Source organism: Talpa europaea (assembly GCF_964194135.1).
Source record: "Talpa europaea genome assembly, chromosome: 13".
NCBI classification, from domain to species: Eukaryota; Metazoa; Chordata; class Mammalia; order Eulipotyphla; family Talpidae; genus Talpa; species Talpa europaea.
Genome location: NC_140080.1, coordinates 816,466 through 834,522, shown reverse-complemented (window position 1 = coordinate 834,522; position 18,057 = coordinate 816,466). Strand labels below are relative to the sequence as shown.

The following is an 18,057-nucleotide window of genomic DNA, read 5'->3' as shown; positions in this document are numbered from 1 at the left end:
GGCAGCGGATTCTGTCCTCGGGGGACTCTTGCGTCCCTTCTTCCTCGCACGCCTTGTAAAGGGAAGCCGCGACTGCTGTGACGCCCGCGTTGGCAGGCATGTCCGACCTCTGGCGCAGAGGCCTGGCTGCCGTCGGGCCTGGGGGTTACATCCGGCCCCGCGCTCTGCTGTGCCCACGTGCGGTGAGCCCCTTCTGTCTTACTCTCGGGACTGAGCCCCACCGCACCGGGCTAGGGAAGTGGACGGAGGTGCCGCCGCCTGGGAATGTTCAGAAATGTGAACTTGCGCTGATGCCACTCCAGTGTGCGAGCTTCTTTGAAGTTCAGCATCTTATATACAAAGTTCAGAATTCATAAAATTGTTTTTCACTACGATGACTTATCTCCCCGTTGGGTGGAGCAGTCAAAGTAAGACAACGACAGTGGGCACTGCGCCTGGCTTGAATTGAGAGAAAACACCGGGGACGTGTCGCCCCTGGCCTGGAGGACACCGGCCAAGCCTGGAGTGTCTTCAGACCAGGCTGGGCCTCAGCCCACCTGAGGGCATGTTCTCGCGCCACGGCATCAGTGTGGAGGCAGAATTACAGCCCGTCGAGGCCAGCGACATGAACTCATCACAGTGCGGTCACCATTCCCGTGGTGGCCACAGAGTACGTGGAGATGGGGAAGAAGCAGGTTTTCCCCCATTTTCTGGAAATCGACAGGCCCTGGCAGTCTCTCCTCGGCTGATGAACTGGCAGGTCCATGACTTTGATGAAAATTTCTGATCCGTTTTGCTGATACCTTGTTATTAAATACCCTGTGTCGCCACCGGCTGCTTCTGTCGGGAAGACTTGAGCTGGCAGTTTGTCTGCTGTAGGCCTGCAGGAGGCCCTGCATCAGCACGACTGCTCTGAGGGAACAGAGTGGGGTGCAGGTGTGACGGGCTGCCCCGGGTTAAACCGAGCTGCGAGGCCCGGTAGCGTGTGCAGCTTCTGAGGGGGTCTGCAGGACCCAGCACTGACCCTGTTGTCAGCACGTGTCCTGGTGGCGCCGGAGCTTGGCCTGGGCTCTCGGGCCTCCTGTCCCCGGGCTGCCCTGGCCTGTCTGAGCCACCGGAGCACCAGGTTGAGCCGCCCTGGGGCGACGTCTCGAGGGCCCCTGGGGACGCACAGTCCTGGGTGCAGCAGGACATGCCCGGCCTCTGCCTCTGGGCCCAGCAGGGAGCGCCAGTGTCGTCACGGAAGGAGTGGCTGGACAGCGTCACAGACACCTGGAAGTTGTTGGAGGACAGTGGGTGCCCCGGGTGCACTGCTGCCTTGGAGGAGAGGGTGATGTCTGAGCGTGCACCCATGATCGTGCATCCAGGACAAGCCGTTCGGCCGTGCTGGCTCGGCCTGGGCAGTGCCCCCTCGACGCCCGCCTCCTGGACCTGGGCAGGGCTCAAGGCTCAGAGCTGGGCCTGGGCGCTGTCCCCACTGACCCGTGCTGGAAGCCGGCGGCCCTGGGCGAGCAGAGCAGGAGCCCCCGAGGCAGGAGTGCGGGGAGCCCGGGCTGTCAGCACACAGCAGGCGTCTGGGTGGGCCTAGTGATTTTGGGGACGACGCTGTGAGCCGGCTCTCAGATCCGCGCACGTGTAGAGCTTCGCACCCAGCTCTGCCCTTGGCTGGGGGACTTGTGGGCTCCGAGGTCTGAAGACGCCCGGGCAGGCGCAAGGGTTGGTGCTTTAAGGGCCAGGAGATTAACAGGAAACAAAGTAGGAAAAAAATCCAAGCGCTGTGTTTTGGCGACCAGAGCACGCACCAAGCTTGCCCCCGTGGGTGCGCAGGTGTAGGCACGGTGCTGTGACGCGCGAGCAGGGATGATCAGGAGGCTGCATAAGGGGCGGGGCGGGGGGGCCGCTAGTGCGGTGCTCGTGGGCACAGGGCACCTGCGGAGCAGTCACGTCACGGTGCCAGCCATTTCCCGAGCACCTTACAAATATTAGTTTATTTAACCCTCCGTGTGCCAGGCACAAAGTACAGAGACCTGGAAACTTTGGTCCAGAGAATTTAAACCTGCGCCTGAGATCATGCAGCAGGTGTATTTGGGGTACAGTCTGGCCTCCCCAGCTCCTGCTTCCACCCCGTGCCTCCCCGCGCAGCAGTCTGTGGGAAGCAGGCACGTGTGCAGGGCTGCGTAACTGGGGTGGCCGGACCGCTGTGTCTGGGGGCTGGGGAGACACGTGGCACCCACAGAGTAACACGGCCTTGGCGTTCCCCGTCCGGGTGAGCACGCGCTGAGACCTCGACGGGCCGGGGGTGGGGTGGGGGGAGGGCGGGGAGTCCCACTCACCCGTGGCCTTGGGAAGCTGCACAGAGGGGTCTTGGCCCCTTTGGAAATCTCGTGACCGGCAGACTTTCTCCCCCCAGCATGCGCAGAGCGTCTGCGCCCCACCAGGCTCGGATCGTCGGTGCCGGCCACGGCTCGCGCCCTAGCGTCCTGCTTGCTCATCGAGCCCCTTCACGATCTGACCCTGCAGGGCCTGCGGTGCCCTGCTCTGCGTCTCCTGTTCTGCCCTCTCTCACCCCCTCTTAGGCGCCTGTTTCTTGGTTATTGACTTTCACAAAATAGGATTTTGCCCTGTTCCAGATGACTTCATCCCCTCGGGCCCCCCGAGCAGATACGTGTGAATAACACCCGCGGGGTCTCCCCAGCTGCTGGGGGGGCAGACGTGGCCACGGCTCGGCTCGCTGTCCTGCGTTCACTGGTGACCGGCATCGGCGCCCCTGGGGGAGCCCCTGGCTGCTGCAAACCAACACCAGCCCTGCCCGACGCCTGCTGAATTAGCCTCTCGAGAAGACTCTGACCCGAGACTGTCTCTGCGCCTAGGGCACGTCTCTGTCTCCCAAGTGGACCCACCCCGAGGGTCATTAGAGGCTTCAGCAGGGCCCGGGGAGGCTGGGCATCGCCTGTGAGTTGTTTATCACTTGGTGTGAGATGGTAATTGGGTCCCTCTCGGCCACGTGGCGGGGAGGGGGGGTAGTCATCGCCGACCTTTGGGGAGTCGCTCTAGTAAATTCACATGCTGTTCAGGATTTCGCTGGGGCGGGGTGTCTGTTGTCAGCACCGCCTAATCCGGCACTTTGGTGAGCTGCTCAGATTTACCTTCCTCGAGCTGTGGCACCGATTTCTTTCCTTCTCTTCCTTTAATTTTCCTTTAATTTCCCCTGAACTTTTATGGCGCTCTGGACTGTTAAAAAGTCTCCATTATCAAAGTATCAGTTATTTCTTTGAATGAGTAAAAATAGCCTCAAAGCCCACGATGTTGCCGTCCAGTGATTTCCGACGGACAGTAGAAGGGGAGGTAGCCCGGAGCCGCAGCCCCCCGCGTGGGAGTCCCGGGGTTCCCGCACGACAGACTCTCCTTGTGGCAGCAGCCGCAGGCGGGTCTGGGTTTCCCTGGGCATGGCCGAGGGCGCTGTTTTGGGGATGAGCATCTCGTGACTCGAATTTTTCTCCTCTTCCGCCTTGGATTTCGTTTTATTATTTTTTCAGTTTCATGCTGCTTTCGTGTTGTTACCGGAGCGTTTTTAACATTATTTTTACTCCCCTCTTGTGTCACGCCCTCTCCGCCCCCTCCCTGGCCCCAGAGCACCCCCTTGATCACCGGCAGCCCCGGGACTCGAGTCTGTCTCTGTCCGATGCTTTGCTGATGGATGTCCATGACCGGCATCTTCTTGCTCTGACTGGCTTTGCCACATGTGATTTTCTCCAACTCCCCCCATTTTGTGGGTATGAATTTCAGTCCAGAAAGAACAACAGTGAGTGCAGGAAAGTGCTCGTTCACGTGCTGCCATCGGGACAGGCGCTCATTAGACTGAAGTGAAGGGGCTGGCGCTGGGGCATCTCTTTTACCTGTGAAATCTGCACATTCTAGCTCATGAAAGCACATCAAAGTCGGATCCTCCCCTCTGTAAGGGGTGTGTCTGGGAGGCGGGCGCCAGGGTACCTGGCCAGGGAGCGGGGCCTACAGGAGCGGGTGCCCGCTGTGGGGGGGGGGGCGTGCATGCAGCCTCCGCTGGTCAGAACCACACTCCTCACGCACCCCAGGATTAGAGCTCGGTGGGTGGAGGGGAGCAGGTTTGGGGGCTCACATGCACTCACGCACGTCTGCGTTGTTAGAACACATGTACTCTGCACCGTCCCGTATGCTTGTGTGTGTGTGTGCGTGTGTGTGTGTCATGTTCTTCCACAGGACAGGCCCAGTATCTGACATCTGCATCAACCTGTCAGCAGCCCGCAGCCCGCCATGGCTATTGCTCGAGTGGACTTTTTTTTTTTAAAGATATATTTATTCATGCATACAAGAGATGGGGTACAGGCCAGAGGTGTGGGAGAGTGAGAGGACTCACAGAGACAGAGCGGGGAGCAGAACAGGCGGAGCCACTGAAATCCACTGCTGAGGGGAGCAGCGGGCGAGACAGGAGAGGTCTGCCATGCCATGTGGGTAGCTCCCTGGCCAGCTGGGGATTGAACTCGTGCTGCAGAGGCTGCGGACAGTGCAGTGCTCAACCCCTTGCGCCACCAGGGAGGCCCCATCCTGAACCACTTCTGACTCTCAGGGAGGCTGAGAAGTGCCATTCAGGGGTCCCAAGTGTAACCATCTAAAGTGTCTTTTTTACTGAAGCGGGTTCCATGCACAGCATTAATAGCATTCTAGTAAAGAATCATCTTTATTACGTTGTTTCTTGCGTATAACATATGACATACGTATTGAAAAATAACTCCTCCTATATAGAGTTCAGCAACCCAAGATGATTGTGAAAGTCTTTGTAGATATTGCTAAACCTGTATATATAGAAAATATACAATATATATTACTAGATGGCTATCACACATGGAATGTTCTTTGATGGAAAGATTGGAGCTGTTTTCTGAAATTATGGGTCTGAAATCTTGAAGCGCTGCTGTCCCGCGGAGAGTTCTTCTGCTGGCGCTGGGTCCGCATCGCGCCGCCGGCAGTCACACGGGTCACCTGTGAGACCGCGTCGCGTGTGGGACGGGAGGCAGCACTCCAAGGCCGGTCTCGTCCCTGCTGGCCTGGCCCTGGGCTAACCCTCCCGGGCATGTGACGTAGTTTGGCTGCTCACCCCCCTTTATGACACCGTCCTTTGAGATCTGAACCAGGCCGCTTGTTCCGTTCCCTTTTCCCAAGCTCCTAGGGCCACCGAAGTTTCCCCAGACTCGAGGAGAGAGGCCCTTTGTCTCATTCTGCCGAAGTGCATCCTCGGGATTCCGCAGGGCATTCCTGCTTGTCGGCGAGGTGGCGGGTGTCAGCCGAGGGCGAGGCTGCTGTTGCTTGTGAACCCCCAGCCGGCATCATCTTCCCAGCCGCTAGGCCCTCTCTCACTCGAGAACGTCTTTCGTGTCCGAGAGACGCCCGGCCCCAGGCAGGAGCTCTCCAGAGCGACCTTCTCGGGGAGGGACTGCCGTCGGTTGCAGTGTCGTTGGAGAGTCACCCGTTTCCCTCCGTCTGGGTTCCGAAATACCTTTGACTCGTAAATCAGAACCGACTAGTTCCATGGAAGGCCGGTGGGGCTGGCGCGGAGAGGACAGTGCTGTGCGCTCGTGAACTCCCCGAGCGTGGAATGGCATCAGGGCACAATTTGGGGAGTGCCCGCGTGAGGTGCGGGGCCCTGGGGGCTCATGGAGGCGAGGTTCTGAGCGATGGCGGCCGAGAGCCAGGCAGTTGCGGGCACCCGTGTGGGCCTGCTGGGACCTGGGCCTGGGGCCTGGTCTCCCCGCAACGCTGCGCCAGCAGACACTCGGGCCGGGCGGGGCCGGCGGGCCCTGGGTCCCTGGAGGGCAGCCATGAGGCACAGTATTTCCATCTTTGCTTTTCCCTGGCACTCAGATACCAGGGTCTGTGCCAAGCTTACTAATTTTTCAAGCAAAAATCACCTTTTATGTGCAAAAATGGTAACATGTAAAATGCCGCTTAGGACTCACATCAGTGGGGAATAGATTTGCCATTTCATAAAAACTTTCACAGAAGAGATGGCCTGTTCGTGAAAGAATGAGTTCCTGTGACGGCTGTAGGTGTTCTAACCGCAGGGAGTGGGTCTGTGGGCAGACGCGGGGCCCACGGCCGAGTGACAGAAAGAGCTGTGCGTGGGCACGCGCTGATTTTTCCCTATCGATTCCTGAGATCGGGGTTGAGGCTGAGAAGGCACGTGTTGCGTGTGGCTGCTGCCTTGCTATTTTTAATCCAGAGATTTCTGAAGTTTGTGCTCAAGACTTTCTCACCAAACAGCCCCACGCCGCGGAGACAGAGTTCGCTTATACTTCACAGCTCTCGGCCCTGACTCCGAGATGTCCAGAAAGGACGGCGCGTCTCGGGTTAACTGAAGTGGGGAGGCTCTGGATACTCGTCATTGCTGAGGGACGATCGTTGTGTTCTCAGGGACCCGTTCCCTTGGGAAATAAATTCAGCTTGTCTGAAAGTATCTTGTTTGTTTCTTGATGGTAATCTCCTCCTGTGACATACTTCTCCAGAGGAAAAAGAAAATGCCCAAGGGAAAAAAATAAATAAAAAGTCCTCTGACCGAATTCTTCCCAGAGTTTTACGCCTTATTATAATTCTGCTATTGCAAAGATGACTAGAAATGCCGTTCGTTGGACGTGTCGCTGTAATCACTTCTCGTTCTGAGGCCCGCGCGGTGTGGTGCCTGCTGGTGTAGCTGAACTCTGCCGACTGTTCTATTTATTTACCGAAGCAAAACACTATAGAATAGACCCTTATAAGACAGCACAGCTTTGGTTTCATAGTTACATTTTTCAGTCTACTTACAGAAAAGTTATTGAATTAAAGTTCTTCATCTGCATACCCAACGTCACCTGTCAAAACCAACAAATGTAAATGTGCTTTATCATGTGCATCTATAAAAGAATTTGTGATTGACCTGGCCACGTTCCGCACTGGACTTAGGCCTATAACATGTTCATTTTAACGACAGCAAGACAGTTGTGAGCTTTCAGTAATGCAGAAAAATTTTGAAATTCTTAAAACCTGGCCACATCCTCCCTGGTGTTGAATCACTGTTACGTAAGTCAGTACGTGGGCTACTCACGGTGACTCTGGTAATTGTGAGCCACCCAGGATTCCAAGACTCCGGAGGGGCGAGTGGCGGAGGGAGGCAGCCCTGCCTGTGGTGCCCCCAGCCTCAGACGCAGGGATGGACAGAGCCTGAGGAGAGGTGCAAGTGGGGAGCGGGGAGCACCCATGATTAGCACATTGAAGTGACCTTTACTCTGAAGTCCAGGTGACAGGGCCGCTGCGCACCTGCTGACACGGTGCTCTATTTTACTTGTTAGTAGTCAGCCCTTGTAGTTGCACCAGAGATTTTAATCCGTGTCCGATCTTTATGGAAGAACTGCTCGTGAATAGTTTGGACTTAGGCTCGGACCCCACCATGTGTGAGAAACATTCTCTAAACCAGAGGACGGGATGTTCTGGCCACGTCAGGGGCCGTCGGAGGGACCGCGCCTCTGTGGCTCGTGTGCATTCCCGGGAGTCAGCCGGGCCGTGTCTGAGGGTCAGCACCTGTGCAGGTGGGCGCAGGGGAGGGTTCCGGGCTCCCTGCTCGCAGGCGGAGGTCATGGGCACAGTCTGAGCCCCCCAGCAGGTTGGTCAGTTGGAGTCTTGTTTATGGACCTGCCATGAGGAGGTTTTTAGTGTGAGTGGCACCGAGGCTCTGCCGCCAGGACGAAGCTCAGCTGAGGGGGTGGGGGGCGGGGCGGAGGTTTTCATCCCACGGGTGCCGACAGCTGTGGTGGGAGCCCAGCGGCCGAGAAGCAGGGTGGGCATGCACAGGGCGCTCCTGCCTGGGCTTTGCGGAGACTGCAGGCTGTCCCTGCACCCCAGTCCGTGCTAGCGGCTGTGCCCGCACACACACTGGTGGGAACACACGTGTCCCTGCGGCGGGGCCTTCCACCAGAGGATGGGAGTCACACGTCCCTGCTCAGCACTGGGCCCCGACAGCGAGGTCAGCAGCGCCTCCCGCGGGGAGCCTCTCCTCCCTTAGACAGACGCGGGGCGAGGGCCCGTGCGTGCCAAGTGTCGTGCTGGAGGGCTTGGTGCATGCGTAGCTGGCGTCTAGCAACGTGCAGGGTCTGCTTCTCACCGCCTGCCTAAAAACCAGAACCTGCTCTTGTAAGTTATCTGAAAATCAGCTGTTCTTTATAGACGAGAGGAATGTGCTGCTGCGCTAAAGGCTCCAGGAGCCCGGCCGCCCCCGAGGGAGGCCTCTCCTTTCCCAGCCGGCCCCTCCTCGGGGCTGCACTGCTCCACTGCCCTTCCCACCTGCCTCGCTGCCCGGCAGGGGTCCTTGCCGGAGGGGCTGGTGGTTGTTGAGTGACTGACAGTTGGAGCAGCCAGTGTGACAGGCAGGATGTCCAGGAGGCGGGGGCTGGGGGTGGCTGCACTGCATGGCCGGGCTCCCCGGGGACCACGGAGCTGCAGCAGCCTTGGTGGAGGCGGTGTCATAGGGACGCGGGGCGCCCAGGCCAGTCCCCACCCCGTCGGGTGCGTGTCCTGAAGGGCAGCGCCCAGTGCTGAGCCGGCATCTCTGGTGGGGGGACGGGCGGCAGCAGGTGCCCTGTCTGGGGGGGGCCGGCGCGGCCTGCAGTGGTGGGGTTGGGGTGAGGCGTACGCCAAGGACTCGCTGGTGCCACACGTCAGCCGCTGGATGTTTCATCCCCAGGGAAAGGAAGTGACAGGAGTGGGAATGGTGGAGTGGAGCGAGCCGGGAAGGTGTTTCTCTCTTTTCCGGGAGCTTCTAAGAAGCCTGTCGTAAAACTCTGTATTTGGTGCTTAACCGGCTGTTACAAGAAACTTGATTTGGACAGTCTCCCGCACATCGACACGTACTTCTGAATTCTCACCAGCATGCACGGCAGGTCTCCCCGCCCTGGCCCGCCCGGCCGGGGCCTTGAGAGCGTCCTGCGGCCTCAGCAGCGGAGGGGGGACTCCCTGCGCCTCTCAGCGCCTCTCCCTTCACATGGCCGCCGGAAGGCGCGTTTTCCAGACACGTTGCGTTTCTGCCCGGGTGTTTTTGCTCAGTTTTTGGCGCAGGCCTGCATGGTGCCTCGGCAGGACAGAGAAAGCAAAGCCTGACCTTGGCGCGGCCGGCGTTTTCTCTCTGCGCCCGAAGGGGTGTGGGGACACACCAACAGGGGCCGCTCTTATTTTTGTCCCGGAGAACGTCCCCCCGGCTGGCGGCATCTCCGTGCTCGCCCCTGGCACCAACGCTGCCCAGCTGGGCTCCCTGCCGGCCGCGCCATCTGTGCACCGCGAGGACCCGGCTCCCCGCGGCCCGCGTCAGCTGGGGGAGCCTCTGACTGGCTTCGCTCTTCCCTCCCTCCCTGGCTTGGAAGCAGCTCCCGGATCCCGAGCAGGTGGCGCCTCAGAGCAGGGGTCGGCGGTTTCTGGAGGCCACAGACCTGCGGTGGGGGTGGGGGGCCCTGCCAGCCTGGAGACCCGAGAGCTTCCTTCCCTGCTCGCCTCTCGCTTGTCGCCCGCCGGAGGGCCCGGTTCTAATGCTCCGAAGTCAAGTTTCACCAGCCGGCTGGTGGGCGAGTGTGGCAGGCCCCGGGCTCGTCGGCCTGACCCCGCAGTGGCCGCCTTGGCGCCTGAGGGCCTGAGGCCCGGCCACTGCCCGGCCTCCTCCGCTGTCCAGCTACACCTGGTCAGGCAGCTCTCGCTGGGCCCCGGGCCTTCTGGAGTCTTCTCAGCCCGCCCCACCCTGTATCCAGGGTTTGGGGACGTTGCCAGCCAGGTTTCCTTTCTAAGTTCAAACCAAGTACAGATAAAGAACCAAGGCCAGAAGTGCAGCCGTGGAAAAGTTCCCATGTTGTCCTCACAGGCGAGGATGTGGGGCAAGAAAGAGAGGAGCCCAGGAAACCCGAGAGGCCGCTTCCGCCCAGCAGGCTGGCCTGCTGACCCTCGCCCCCTCGCCGAATGCCGGGACCGCTTTCCTTCCGCGCCCTGTCCTTGCGCCCACGGGCCTTTACTTACGTCAGCCCTTGGCGATACGTCTGTCCGGCCTTCAGCTGCCCGAAGTAATTTTTGAAACGAGGAAGTGGTCTTTGTAAGAAACCGCTCTCGGGCTCTGCTGGAGTTTCAAGGCGACGAAGCTCCTTGTCTGGCCGCGTGACGGTCCGGCTGGTGCCTGGACACGGAACTCCGGCGCCCGCCCTGCCGGCCCGGACGCTCAGGCGCTCGCTGCGTGTCAACCCCAGGCCGTCGCCTTGGGCGAGGAACTTAGTGTCTCTGCGCCTCTGCTTTCTCCCCGGCGACGTTAGGGGACCTACCAGGCTGACACACACGCGCGTGTGAGTCTGGCCCGCTCCTCGGGTGGCTCCCGCCATGGTGACGTCCCTGCCCCCTGCGCCTGGCATCGCACCAACACCCCAGCCGTGCCGCCTGCTGCCGCTCCTGTTTGCATTAGATATTAGAGCAATTTACAGCCAGAATCTCTCCATGCAGCCGGGGCGCCTGGAGCCACAGTGGGTTATTAGCTCACCCAAGGTCAACACCGTGTGGGCCCAAGGTCGCCGCCTGTTCCTCTGAGCCCAGAGCCCGGTGCTCGACCCCGGGGGCCCCTGGAGCCTGGTGCCCGCCCCCCGGGTGTCCCGCAGCCTGGTGCCTGCCCACCGGGGGCCCCCGCTGCTGTGCTTGGCAGCGAGGTGAAGCCTCTGCTTGAGTGGGCAGGGAAGTCCAGCTGGTGGCCATCACGTCACTTCCCTTTTTCCTGGATCTCTGATCTCGCCCCGTCCTCGGCGTGGACCTGCAGGCATCTTGCTGCTTCGAGGGGAGCTTTGGGAAGCCGGGGTGGGATGGGGCGGGGAACTCCTCTGTCCCGCATCCCGGGGCGCGCTGGTGCACAGGCAGGGACTGCCCCCAAGCCTGGGGCTGGGCCCCGGGTGTGTCAGGAACTGGGAGCGGCTCCCTGGAAACCAGCCCTGTAGAGGGGGCAGCCCAGCCCCCTGGGCTCTCTCTCGCTTGGGCCCTTTCTGGCGTGGCCTCGCTGTCCTGCACCCTGATCCTCGTCCCTGGCCGGTGCCGGGGGAGCTCCCCGGAGGAGGTGGGGGGTGTGGAAGGGGCAGTGGCCGGGCCCAGTCAAGCAGAGTGGGGTTCCCTCGCTCCGCCTTTCTACACACTGAGTGCCCCAGCGCCAGGGGCCCCTTGCGGTTGAGCTGGCTCCTCAGCTGGTGTGCACAGAGCCTGCCTGCCCTCTGCACTCCCGGGGTTTGCCTTGGCGTCGTGGGTCCTGCTCTGTCCCTCTGCTGTGCTCCTCCATCCCCTCCGGGCCTGAGACCCAGGGTGGCATCTGGTCTGAGCAGAGCTGCGTCCTGCTGCAGAGGCTGCTGCTCCCCAGCAGGCCGGGGCCGTGAGTGTGTGTGTGTGTGTGTGTGTGTATGTGGGGGGGGGGGTTTCTTGTATCGGAACAGCTGCTGCCTGTTCTCTGCTGACTCAGGCGGTGCTGGACCACGGGCAGCGTGAGGCCCCCAGCCCGAGACGTGGGCGGCGGGTGACTCTCGCAGGCTCGCAGCGCCGTGGCGTGGGGGCCATGGCCCGCGGGGTGGGGGGTGCGGGTGGCCGATGCCCTGTGCCGAGCGCGGCCCGTGCTGACGGACGCCTTCTCTTGCAGCTGTCCCGTTCCCTCCCAGCCACCGGCTCACGGCGAAGGAAGTGTTCGATGGCGACGGGAAGCCGCGCGTGGACGTGCTGAAGGCGCACCTCATGAAGGAGGGCCGGCTGGAGGAGAGCGTGGCGCTGAGGATTGTCACCGAGGGGGCCTCCATCCTGCGGCAGGAGAAGAACTTGCTAGACATCGACGCTCCGGTCACAGGTCAGTGCCAGTGCGCCGGAGCAGGGCCCAGACCCACGCAGACCCCCCCACACACACACACTCTGCCGCCACATCAAGGCTGGGCTGGAGGTGGGGCACGGGGACGGTTCGGGTGCGGGGCGCCCTGGGCATGCAAGGAGGTGGGCGGGGCAGGCGGTCCTGGTGAATCCAGGGCCCCCGTGGAGCCACACACTGGTGCAGACACACACCAGTGGGAAGGACAACCTCCGCTGCGCCCGCAGGGGGCCGGGCAGGGGGCGTGGTTCTGGAGCGTGTCTCGGACAGCAGTGTTCCTGGCAGCCTGTCAGAGCCGCTGCCGGCCCCCCTCCCCTGCTGAGCCCGCCGCCCTGGGTGGGCCTGACAGTCTGCTCCAAGGGGCGCCCAAGAGCCGCTGACCCCGGGGAGGACAAGTGTGTCGCGTGCATGCTTTGCAGCCAGACGTGTCTTTTTGGCGGTTTTGTTCCGTCACTGTGTGCGGGCAGATCCGCTTTGGCGTCGGGGTAACGTCCTTAAACGCGACGGTCAGACCCCGCCGGACCTCACGTGGCCCAGAGGGCAGGTGCTCTAGGCTTCCCCCCCTGCCCCTCATGGGGGTGCAGGCGTTCACATTCAGAGAAGCTAAAAGTCACTCCTTTTCCTGGCTGCTGCTGATTGTCCTGGCAGAAGGATCCAGTGTAGACACAGAACATTTTCATTCTCAAAACAGAGGGGACATTTAGCAACACTGTCCACGCACCGTCAGCCTCTCCTCTGTGGTCTCACTGCAGCCTGGCGGCCTCGCCTGTCGCTGCCGGGTGGACAGAGCCTGTCCTGAGCGTCAGGCCGGACCTCCTGGGCCCGAGTGCCCGCGGGGACTTCTGCTACTGAGAGATCGACTTTGTCTTCGACTGAGATTTATCTTCCTTGTTCATAGATCAGAAAGGTGACGGCTGTGCCTGGGGCCAGGCAGCAGGCGATTGGGCCAGTGGTGGATGAATGTCCAGGTGCAAAGGCACTCTGTGTACCCCAGCTCGTGGGCTCACGCGTGTCACCCCCGGCTCACAGAGCCTGAGAACGCACAAGGATAAAACCAGGGTGAATGTGCTTTCCTTTATTACATGTGAGAATAATGAAAAAAAAAAAAATAGTGTCTGAAGACTAGCTTGGCCCTCTCTGGTGAACCAGTGGGGTAACGGAGGTGAGAATTTCACAAAAGGCGGCGCGTAGGGCACACGGTAAAGATAGAGTATTTCCGGCTGCAGTCAGCATTGCTCTGTGGATAAGCACGGTCCTGCAAGAACACACAAGGAAGAGTCTGGAAGAAGCAGGTTACCCTGGACTCTCTGGGGCCCACGGACGCATCGCCCTGGTTTTCCTAGTGCTTTCTCAGCTGGTGCGACAGGGGATACCAACAGGAAGAGACTTTGGAAATCAGGTCTCAGTTACGTCGGACTTTCTAGGCCGGGGGTGGACAAAGCAAGGTGCTTGAGCGTGGGATGGCCATGGGGTGCTGGTCAGCTGGGGCCCGAGCAGGAACGCTGCCTGGTCCAGGCGGCTCCCACCTCTGCCATGGGCAGGACCCCCTCCCCCTCTGAGGGCTCAGGTGCGGCCTTCTCGTGGCCCTCGCTGACGGGGGAGAACAGTGGCCGAGGGGTGGGAGAGAAACACCGATTTTAACATAAGATAGATGGGGGACGTCCTGCGGATTTCACCAGGAAGTTAAACCCGAGGCTTCGCAGCCAACACGGAGCAAAACCAGTCACGCCCTGAGCAAGAGCCGACACCGGACGGGGCAGTGAAAGCAGGCGCGGTGGCCGGAAGCAAGCAGGGTCTCTTTCCAAGGTAACAACTTGCCTGTAAGATTTCCTGGCCTGCCGAGCCAGCGCTGTAATACTTATTTTCAAATTTAGGGTATTTGTTGCTCGGATGACTGTATCAGTCAAGCTGTATTTTACTACTGACTCTGCACTGTGCTGTAGGAGGCGTAGTTTCCACTTGAGACCCACCCAGGCAGGCGTACTTTCTGTAGGTCAGGACTCCACACGGGAGAGAGCAGAGCACTTGAGAGGCGGGAGGAGGGAGGACAGGAGGGAGAGGGAAAGTGGTATTAGCACAGGAGAGAACTGCAGAGAGAGGTGAAGAGACAGGTTATTTATTTATGCATACAAGAGCTGGGGTGCAGGGCCTCCCCGGGGGTGCAGCGGGTTGAGTGCAGCACTGTGAAGCTGTGCGCAGCCTCTGCAGCATGAGTTCGATTCCTGGCCAACCAGGGAGATACCCCATGGCATGGCAGACCTCTTCTGTCTCCTTGCTGCTCCCCTCAGCAGTGTTTTCAGTCCATCTGCCCGTTCTGCTCCCCACTCTGTCTGGGGTGAGTCCTCTCACCCCCCCACACCTCTGGCCTGTACCCCAGTTCTTGTATGCATAAATAAATCTTTAAAAAAAGAACCGGGGTGCAGGCCAAAGGTGTGGGGGAGTGAGAGGATTCACCCGAGACAGAGCGGGGAACAGAACAAGCAGATCCACTGAAATCCACTGCTGAGGGGAGCAGCGGGGAGACAGGAGAGGTCTGCCGCGCCATGTGGGTCACCACCCTGGCTGGGGATTGAACTCGTGCTGCTGTGGCTGGCAGTAGCTTCATAGCACTGAGACTTAACACCTGCAACACCAGGGAGCCCCGATGTTTAATTCTGTAGCACTTTTTTAATAGTTTGATTTACCACGCTGCCCAAACCCCTCTCTTTGGGGAAGGTTTGCACTTACGTAGGGTTTTGCAGCCCATTTTATTTGGAGAAGACAGGAGGATCTGGAGGCTGCTGGTCCCACCCCGCGTGCTGCCCTCGGCCCTGGGAGCGGCCACACGGGGCCTTTTCCTGTGAACTAACCTGTTGGGGGGGGGGGGCCGGGGGCAGCTGTCCTAGAAACGTGACTGAAGAGTGTGCCTGTGCTGGGGCTGTTGTAAAGTATGTCCTTGCCTTTTGGAATCTTTTCTGAAAAGTGAATTGAATTTTCTTTGTTTCCTTGCAAACAAGGGAGGCACCCTGACCGCAGCGCGTCCAGACAGCACCTGTGTCAGCACCTGTGTCAGCAGCTGTGTCTGCACTGTCACACCGCTCCCCACCCCCTGGTGCTCAGGGCTGAGCCCTGGGCCCGAGGGGAGCTGCTGGGGGGGGGGGGGCGGGAGGAGACTGGCACAGGAGGGTGCGGGTGGCCGCCGTGGGAGTGCCAGGAAGGAGGGAGAGGAGGCGCGCGTGCTCCTCCTGGGAGGATGCGCAGGAAGATGGCCTCCCTGGCGGGGCCCGTCCCACCCCAGCGCCGAGTCCACCAGCACCTTGGTCTTGGGCTCGCAGAGCTGACTGAGAGATCAGAGTTTGTTGGGAGTCCAGCTTTTTAGCATTTCTTGAGCATCTACCTGGTGGAGGCGGTGGGTCACGCACGGGTAAGACCTGTGTTCTGCTCTCCAGGGACCAGGATGTCGGGGGAGGACTGAACTGTTTGCCCAGAGACGAGTTACATGCATGGATGAAATGAGCGGGTGAGGCCAGGATTCAGTCAAACCCAGAGGCAGCCAGAGGGACAGCTTTCTTGCCTTCCAAGTGGCTGGGCTCTCCCTGGCGGTACCCACTGTTACCACCTAGCCTGGGCCCGCCCTCCTGCCTGTCGTGACTGTGGCCCCAGCCTTTGCTGGGAGCCTGGGAGCTGCGGGCGGGGCCGGGGCCTGTCCTGGGGTGGCAAAGCCGCCCCTGCACGCTGGGGACTCGGAGGAGGAGAGCGGGAGGCCGCGGGCCTGCAGAGGCCCCGCAGGAGAAGTGCGTGGTGCGGGGCGCCCCCGGGCAGGGAGCGAGGGGAGGGCCGTGTGGGCTGGCAGGCCTGGGGCCCGGCGAGGCGCGTCGAGGTGGGTGGTCAGGCCGAGACGTGGGTCCCGGTCAGCACTCCCAGCGGCCAGGGCCTCCCAGCAGGGCCTCCCTTACTCTGGTGTGGCTGGGGGCCCTGGGCTGAGAGCAGTGGAGAGAGGAGGCGGGAGCCCTTGACCAGAGGGAGCCGCACGGGCCCGGGAGCCACACGGGTGGAAGACTGGATCCGATTTTTACTTCTGTGCTTGTTACAAACGATAGCCGACGCCGGCCGTAAAGCATGTGTAGCTTGCAGCTAAAATTCTCAGTCCACTGAAGACTTGACGAACACGCAGGCGTCACGCCGACCCGCGCGGTCTCTCCCGGGGGCGAGTGCTTTCCCTTGACTTAGCCGAGACGCAGTCCTCGGCTGTGAGGAAACGCAGACCCGCAGCGGCCTGCATGGGGAGGTGGCGCCCCGCGGGCCTGGGGAGAGGCCTGCGGGCGGGCGGGCTGCTAATCTCCCCGGCCGTCTGTTTCCTGCAGCGGGGACGTGCCCCGGGCGGGCAGGGTTCCCTCTGCGGCCGCCCTGCTGGGGAGCGAGCGGGCAGTTGCCAGGAGAGCCCTCTGGCTCCGTTCCTGGATGTGAGGGCGGACCGTGGCCAAGTTTAAGGTCACGGCATTCCTTCCCCTACAGCAGCTGACGTCAATTAGGAGAATTCCCCATGCCGGGCTCCCCGGGGAGTGCCGGAGAGGACTCTGGGCCTTTCGGGACCTGAACATCAGTGTTTGTCCGCTGCCGCCCTCATCTGTCACCGTCACAGCGCGTGGCCCGGGCTCGCTGGGGGTGTCGCTGGGGAGGCGTCGTGCCCACTGGGCTCAGCGGCCAAACCGTAGGGCCTGCCCCGCGGCCAGAGGCCTATTTTTGGAGCCCAGCCCAGGGCTGGTCAGGCACACATCTCTGGCCCTTCCGTGGTGGCCACACGCCATCCTGATGTCCTCACTGCCCTGAGCCTGGGCCTGGGGTTTGTGTGTCAGACTTGGTTTAGGCAGGTAGATGGGTCTGTAGGTAGGCAGGCAAGCAGGCAGGTACAATGGCAGGCAGGTAGATAGCCAGGTAGGTAGACAGATAGGCAGGTAGGTAGGCAGGCAGGTAGGTAGACAGATAGGCAGGTAGGTAGGCAGGCAGGTAGGTAGACAGATAGGCAGGTAGGTAGGCAGGCAGGTAGGTAGACAGATAGGCAGGTAGGTAGGCAGGCAGGTAGGTAGACAGATAGGCAGGTAGACAGGCAGGCAGGCAGGCAGGCAGGTAGGCAGGCAGGCAGGTAGGCAGGCAGGTAGGCAGGCAGGTAGGTAGGCAGGTAGGCAGGCAGGTAGGCAGGCAGGCAGGTAGGCAGGCAGGCAGGTAGGCAGGCAGGCAGGTAGGCAGGTAGGCAAGCAGGTAGGCAGGCAGGTAGGTAGGCAGGCAGGCAGGCAGGTAGGTAGGCAGGCAGGCAGGTAGGCAGGCAGGCAGGCAGGCAGGTAGGCAGGCAGGCAGGTAACAGTCACTACATGAGAACAGGCCCCTTCCCTGATCCCCGACGTGGTTTGCAAGGTTGGTCTTAGGAACCGTGTCACAGACTAGAGAGGGTGTCAGGACACCGGCTGACTTTACACGTGGGCCAGCGTGACCAGAAGGCCCGGCAGCAGCGCGCACGCGCGCACGCGCGCGCGCGCACACACTGTGAATCCTTCCTGCGGAGCTAGGATCAGGTGTGGGGCCCAGGGGCCTGGACACCCAGTCCAGCTGGGATGGGTGCCTGCGGGAGCGCTGTCCCCCGTGCCCAAGAAGGTACAGGCAGAGGGCGCGAGTGGCTGGCACTGCCTAGGATGCACCGCTGCACTGGCTCCCGTCCACGGCCCAGCGCAGCAGTGTCCTCCTCCGGCTAGAGGATTGCTCCTCGTTGCTTAAGAGAACGGGTGGTGCTGCTGAGTGTCTCCAGAGATGGATGGCATGTGCCACGCGGCCGCAGGCGGGTCACCATGTTTAGGGCACGAATGTGTTGCTTTGCACGAGGACTCAGGACAGCCCTGGAAGGTGGATCCACGTGGCAGCCGTGCGCGCTGAGCTTCTCACCTCGTGGAAATGACGTTTCTAGCAAAATGTGGGATTATGGCCACGAGATTCCACTCATTATCTGCCAGTCCCAAAACAGCTAACACGCCCACGTCCAGGGAGGACGTCCCACCGGGGTTCGAGGGAGCATCCCTGCAGGATGTCACCCCTAGGGTGTGGCTGCTCCCCCCTTCCCATGCACTCAGCTCCGAGCTCTCCGCCTTCGTGTTTACCATAGACGACGTCAGGAAAGAGGAAATCAGGGTCACTGAGGGAGG

At 61.0% G+C, this 18,057-nt stretch overlaps 1 protein-coding gene across 1 annotated transcript in view; it reads left to right on the top strand.

Annotated features, from left to right (window-relative positions):
- The window catches only part of PPP3CA (protein phosphatase 3 catalytic subunit alpha), a gene marked incomplete at both ends in the record, with an annotated part of 148,101 nt that overhangs the window by 78,636 nt on the left and 51,408 nt on the right, over nt 1-18,057 (top strand). The window contains one exon of the mRNA XM_084252451.1: nt 11,672-11,872. Within this exon, the coding sequence (XP_084108577.1) occupies nt 11,672-11,872 (201 nt within the window). The remainder of the gene's footprint in view (nt 1-11,671; nt 11,873-18,057) is intronic.